The sequence below is a fragment of the Juglans regia genome, chromosome 12, assembly GCF_001411555.2.
Source record: "Juglans regia cultivar Chandler chromosome 12, Walnut 2.0, whole genome shotgun sequence".
In the NCBI taxonomy this organism is placed as follows: Eukaryota; Viridiplantae; Streptophyta; class Magnoliopsida; order Fagales; family Juglandaceae; genus Juglans; species Juglans regia.
This window is the reverse complement of record NC_049912.1, coordinates 14,117,760-14,124,937: the sequence shown is the minus strand read 5'-3', so window position 1 is coordinate 14,124,937 and position 7,178 is coordinate 14,117,760. Positions and strand designations below refer to the sequence as shown.

At 35.1% G+C, this 7,178-nt stretch overlaps 1 protein-coding gene across 1 annotated transcript in view; it reads left to right on the top strand.

Annotated features, from left to right (window-relative positions):
- Nucleotides 1-947: 947 nt before the first annotated feature.
- The window catches only part of LOC109008739 (biotin synthase, mitochondrial), a 29,173-nt gene continuing 22,942 nt past the window's right edge, over nt 948-7,178 (top strand). The window contains exons 1-4 of the mRNA XM_018988945.2: nt 948-1,292; nt 2,331-2,510; nt 3,721-3,827; nt 5,114-5,319. Of these exons, the coding sequence (XP_018844490.1) occupies nt 1,089-1,292; nt 2,331-2,510; nt 3,721-3,827; nt 5,114-5,319 (697 nt within the window). The 5' untranslated portion in view covers nt 948-1,088. The remainder of the gene's footprint in view (nt 1,293-2,330; nt 2,511-3,720; nt 3,828-5,113; nt 5,320-7,178) is intronic.

Genomic DNA, 7,178 nt, shown 5'->3' with positions numbered 1-7,178 from the left:
TATACAAAATATTATATATATATTAAATATTAATATATATAAGTTTTATATATAATATATAATTATAAATTTATACATTAAATGTTAATTTATAATTTCATATATATATTCATATATGAAATAATTTCATATTATAATTTATAAATTATTACATTAAATGTTAATACAATATTTAAGTTTATAAATAATACTAATAGTCTAATATAGACTATAGACTATAGTTATACTTATAATTAATACTAAAAGTTCATAACTAATACTAATATTAAATATATAATTTATAACTAATACTAATATATAACTTATAACTATACTAATAGTCTTAAAAAAATCAGAAAACCGACAAGACCGGACTGAAAACCGGTAAAACCGAAAGTACCGGTTTAGGAGAGTAACCGGTGCGTAATCGGTTTTGAAAAATACAAAATCAGTACATACCGGTTCGGTCTTAAATTTTATCCAAAACTGGACCGGACCGGACCGGTTACACCCCTATAAATAATGGTCTGTGCATTACGCGAATTATAGGCTCGTAATAAATAATAGTGAATTATTTATACTCGTAAAAATATTCTATTATCCAAACTAACCCTTAAATGTATCTCATGAGCAATACTACGTACAATCTCTAAATGGAGACTGCATTATAAGTTTAGTTAATTTTATTTTTAAATTTTTTTAAAATTACAATAATATCTTTATTAAAATGATATATTTTTTTCATTTAATAAAGAACTTATACATACAATCTCCATTTAAAAATTACAAATAAAATTTCTCATATGCCAATCTATTTTAGACATTAGATAGAATTGATAAATATTATTATTTATAATTTAACTCGTATCATCCATACACCTCGAAGGCTCGTTAGAAAAGCGGGTGCAATGCGTATGCGTAGTAGGTACAACTGTTTTTTATATTTTTGTGAGTGCTGAGTGCTGACGCCGAACTGATTATAATCGAGTTAGGTGGCTGATTAGTTTTTATTTCCCTCGATTTCTCAGCCGCTCTGTCCCTTCTTCTTCTAGCTATCTTCTTAATTTCTTTCCGTCCTGAGAAACTAATTTGAGAGGACTCCTCCAAACATGCTTTCGGTTCGCTCAATCTTTGGTCCCCGGCTGAGAAGCTCAATGCTCCTACTGCAATCTTCTACGGCTTCGTATTCTGCTTCTTCGGCTGCTGCTATTCAAGCTGAGCGAACGATAAGTGAAGGTCCTAGGAATGACTGGACCCGAGACGAGATCAAGTCCATCTACGATTCTCCTGTCCTCGATCTCCTCTTCCATGGAGTCGGTGCCAATTATCTCTCTCCCTCTGTTTTTTTTCTTCTTCTTCTTTTTTTTTTTTTTGTTCTGTTTGTTTTTGTCTAAGTTTGGAATGCATTGCTTGGATCCCTGGAAAATCAATGAAAAACAGGAATACGATTTTTCTATCCCGTTATTTTGCCGTATTTGTGACAGTGTGAGTTTCTTGTTGGAGTCGGCTCTTCATTTGTTTGCCAGAAAGATACAACAAAGAGAATGAAAATGAGAATTCTCAGCTGTAACTGTGTACATTCGTTTTATTTCTTCTGGGAAGAGTGGACGAAAGATATATGCTTTTCCATCTTGTCGATTTTGTTTTAGTTGGGCTGCTGAGAAAATGCAAGAAAGCCGTGAATAGTGCTTTAAACAATCAGTTATGCGCAATTTTCCAGGACGCGCAGTTTTCTTTACTTGAGCAAATGTTGTATTAAAATTAAAACCCCTAGGGGTTGGCTCGAGTGGTAAGGGCCTTGGGCTTGGTTATGCTCCCCATGTCTAAGGTTCAAATCCACAATCAATCTGTAGGGGCCATCGGGCTCGGAGATTGTCCCTTTTGAATTACCTGAGGTGCATTTGGAGGAAACTCCTTGCCGAGGGCTTGTGCACTCCCGGAATTAGTCAGGACGCTGTTCCTGGACATCCAATTCCAATAAAAAAAAAAAAATTCTGCTATTCATAATAGTATCAAATTTTTTTTTTTTGGTTGCTGATAAGATTTATGCCTGTTTTTGTTTACTCTTTTGGAAAGAGTGAGAAGAATAACCTCTCATGCCGTGCGCTATGAACATAATATGCAACTTCTACCCTGTGCAAGTCGACTCTTTTGTTTAATTATAAAAAGAATTTGCGTATATTGCCAGCCCTATTTGCATTTAGGGTTCGTTCTTTCCCAATTCTGTGTCTCATTTGAACAAAAAAAATATGTGTTTTATTACCGTTATCTACTAATTTTTTTTTTTGATAAGTAACTAATTTAAAGTACTACGATTATAATCCTTCAAGTGAAAATTCTTGCTTTGTTAGGCTCAAGTTCATAGACATGCTCACAACTTTAGGGAAGTGCAGCAGTGTACTCTCCTCTCTATCAAGACAGGTGGATGTAGTGAAGATTGCTCGTATTGTCCTCAATCCTCTAGATATGACACAGGACTGAAGGCACAAAAGCTTATGACCAAGGAAGCTGTTATGCAGGCAGCAAGAAAGGTCAAATTTCTGTCTTTGGATGCTTTGCACTGCCCTTGAAAGTTTAGTTCTCCAATATAATTATGATTGAGTACTAGTTTTGGTATGCTAGGATCTTACTCATATCCTAATTGTTTTACTAGAAGCCAATATTTGTAACACTGTTTTACTAGAAGATAACAATGTTTTACGGAAGCAATATTGCAACATTGTGGTACTGGAAGATTACAATGTTTACCAAAGCGATGTTGCAACATTGTTTTACTAGAAGCTATAGGCATATCTTTTCCACTGATGATCACGTTTAACGTAATATACTTCTCACCTCTGGCTATGCATCTGAGTTTTATTTTGACCTTATGAATGTAATGTCTTGGTAGGATTTTTTTTTTTTTTTTTTTAATTTTTATAAGTAAACGATTGTATTGATAAGGATAGGCATAACCCAAGTGCACAAGATGGTATACTAGAGGTAACACATATCTAGAAGAAGCAATGGAAACATGAAAATCATGAACATCAGGGCCATTAAAATCTATAGCTATGGCCCATAGAAATAAAGTCCTAATAAAAAGAGATCTAAGTTCCTCTATCGTGCGCTCCTTGTCTTTGAACGTCCGGTCATTTCACTCCTACCACAAGCACCACTATAATACGTATAGGAACCATCTTCCAAACAGCTTTGGTAGTTATTTTAATTAGGTAGATTGAATAGTTCAATCAAACTTTCATAACTTACAAGCAAAACATAATAAAGGGCCTCACAAATTATATCTTTTTTTTATAAGTAAAAAGAATTTATTCATAATGGCAAAGTAGGCATAGCCCAAGTACACATGAATATACAAGAGGAAACACCTAGTTAAGAGGAAGAAATAGATACAAGGAAATCATGAAAATCAATCCCATTGAAGTCAATAGTTTTATCCCACAGGAATAATGTATTAAAAAGGAACAATCTAATCTCCTCCAGTAAACCTCACAAATTATAGATTGATATAATTGGTTTGAGTTATTAAAACTGCAAAGCTTTGACTTGTTATCTACTTCTCTCCTAGGCAGCATAACCAGATGGCACTGCTTTATGATCCACTTCCTATGGATCAGATGATTATATTCTCCCTTTGGATGTGATAGAATTCATATCAAATATTGCTAAAATCCTTCTATTGCACATAATCTGTTGCCCTTTTGTGGAGCATCATTTGGAAATATTGTCATCTATTGGCAGGCAAAAGAGGCTGGTAGCACGCGTTTTTGCATGGGTGCTGCGTGGAGGGACACTATTGGAAGAAAGACCAACTTCACCCATATCCTAGAATACGTAAAAGAAATAAGGTAAGAGAACATCATTGGAAATTCTAAACACAAACGAAATAGGGCCATTTTATACTCATAAGTAAAATATGAGTTTCCTATAGCGCTAAAGAACTTGGACCCTTATTTACTCTATTATGTGACATAGCTGCATTTAGAGTCTTGAAGTCTTTTGGGTGATGTAATATGAATTCTATAAAGATTCCAGGATTGTATCCACCTCTTTGATAAAAAATAAAAGGTCATTTAAACAATATGCAATGGAACTTGTTATGTTACTTCTAGAAGATGCTGCAAGATGATTTAATTCGGACTCATTCAATAGGAGCATTTTTTTTTAGAAGGAAGATTAATACTTTGATCTTTGACAGTAACTGCATTGTTTAGGGATCTGTGGTTCTCCTAAATTGCAAACTTATGGTCGTCATGCATGGTCACTTAAATTTCATTGAAATCATAATGGGATGGAATGCGTTTTGAAACATTTAAGCTTCCCATATAGTGGAAGAGACCAGTTTTTTAGAGTTTTGATGTTCAAGTAATGACCAGCCTTAGTGCATATAGTTGGCCAAAGGGATTAGAAGTGAGTTACTTTAAGAAAAGTCGTTAGAATGATATTTAGAAACTACCTAAATATGTTTAAATTTTGGTCTAGAATATGGTCTTAATTAACCATTGACAATTCAGTATTTGAAGTCATGTTTCATAATTGATTACCACTTTTTTAATCCTCCTTTCATTGAAAGAATAATATTGGTTGTTTCTGTAGTTTACTAGGAACCACTTCATTCAGTGGACTGGTTCATAACTTTAGTAAAGTACATCAGACAGTTTTTTCTTGTCTTAATTTTGTGGAAAAGCCTGTCAATAATGAGCTTATCTCTAAATGTGTCTTTTTTTTTTTTTTTTTAAATTTAAAATTTTTATCTTTTATGTTTACCTCACAGTAATACATGGACCACCTCAAAATAATACTTGGGAAATTATTATTATTGTTGTTTGTTGGATTTTTTCTCAATATGAGTTACAAGTGTCTTAGTTCAGTTTCTATTTCGCTTAAGAAAAACAAAAAGAGAATAAAGATCTTCAAGATGGTTGCTAATGGTTTCCAAACAAACATATACACATGCATTTAACCTGCTTCGGGCCTGTAATTTTCAAACTCACATCCAACCTTGTACAATTTTGAATTTATGGCATTTGTGGGTTTCAGCTATCATTTGGTGATAATTTCAGCTATCATTGTGTTACATGCTTTTCTTCCATCATCTTGTTAAAATATGTCAGTGGTATCTCTCATGTTCCAGGGATATGGGAATGGAGGTGTGCTGCACCTTGGGCATGCTAGAGGAGAAGCAAGCTGTAGAACTCAAGAAGGCTGGCCTGACAGCTTATAATCACAATCTTGATACATCGAGGGAATACTATCCAAATGTCATCACCACAAGGACTTATGATGAGCGCCTAGACACCCTTCAGTTTGTCCGTGATGCAGGGATTAATGTCTGTTCAGGTATTTTAAGTTAAACTCTTAAATGCGTTGTTATCAAGCATATATAATGCAGAAATTGATGGTTGTCTAGCCAAATTTATGCATTAAATTTATTCTGCTGCTTTCTTCTCCTCCTCTACTTCATTTTCTTCTTGTTCTTCTTCTTCTTTGAAAAGCAAACAAAATTTCATAAAATCACAAAAGGGGGCAATTGTTGACACCAGTGTGCCCTCACATAATGGAAGATTACATGCCGTTCTAGGAATGTACAGGTGTTAGGACAGCAATTTGTGTGCCTGAGGTCAACTGGCGAGAGATTATTTATTATCTTTCTATTTATCTATTTTAATTTCTTCCCCAAACGGAGTTGATTTGGTTCCCTAATTTAGTAATCACCCAATATTAAGAGATTGTTCAAACAGTCTTCCTACATGCTTCCCACGATGCTCTTGAAAGCCCTGAGGATGGACATTGTTTAAACACCATTCCCATGATCTTCTTGTGATGCAGTTTGGAATTCTCAGAAGGATACTGTACAATAAAGCATCATTCAATGCATCTTCGAGCACAAATTTGGGTGATTTCATCAGTTTGCTTATTTAGGGATTTCTATCTGTTTTCTTAAAAGTTTGTGAAGCTTAGCCATTAGGCACGAACATTGAGTGTTAGTGAATGAAAATTTACGCTTTTGGATTTTCAGAATAAGGCTTTCTTCTTTGATTGTACTAGATTTCCATAGAGCAGTGAGCGTGTATACTTTGTATCCCTTTGATGGGCTTCCATCGGATGGTGAGCTTGTTTCTCTTGAGTGGTGCTTGTGTTTCCTTCTCATTCTCTATTTGTCCACCATCAAGTTGGTATCATAGCTTTGTTTCATGGCTGGTTGTGATCACTGTGTGACGGATGTTGAAGGGGCAGCCCGTGAACTTAGCTTTCCATAGAGCAGTGAGCGTGTATACTTTGTATCCCTTTGATGGGCTTCCATTGGATGGTGAGCTTGTTTCTCTTGAGTGGTGCTTGTGTTTCCTTCTCATTCTCTATTTGTCCACCATCAAGTTGGTATCATAGCTTTGTTTCATGGCTGGTTGTGATCACTGTGTGACGGATGTTGAAGGGGCAGCCCGTGAACTTAGCTTTGCAATGTTGAGGTGGACAACAGTAGACACATACAATAACTCCGGTTGTGTTTAGTGTGCTATACATCGAGTGCTGGATGTTCGTTTTGTCATCATGCTCGTTGACTGAGTGATTAGTATATCGTTTGGAAACATCCTGCGTTTAAACTGGGCCCTGGTTTGGCATGTTTGGGGGAAGAAAAAAATTAACGACTGGTGGGAATGCAATGCAAATTTACCAGATAATCGGTACTGCAGGAAGTAGAAAACAAACAAGGAAAGGAACTTGGTCCGAGTGACATACAGCCACAGGTCCTGTAAATTCATTTTCCGATGGCTGCATCTCAGTCCCAGACTAGCTTGGAATGCTCTATCACTTCGAATTCAAGGAAAAAGTATAATTTTTTTTTCTAGGACGAGATTATGATATCAAGACTGACATTTTGGAGTTTGAAGGGGGAATTCATAATGACGAATTAATTTCTTGTCCTAATACCATTGAGATTTTTTTTTTCCTTACAATGATGTTTTGGAATGTCACAAGGTGAAGATTGTGATTTCAAACTGAATAAGCATGTGTTGATATGGCAGGAACACAGCCTGTGAGAGGAAAAGTTGAATTGCAACGTGGAAAAAGATGAAGAAGAAATTTCGACCTGAAAATTGTAGGCAAGACTTAAAATTTTTTTGTAAATTCAAGCAAGTAGAATTGTATATAGAAGACTGTACTTCTGGGTTGTATATCCTAGGAGCAATGTGGTATCT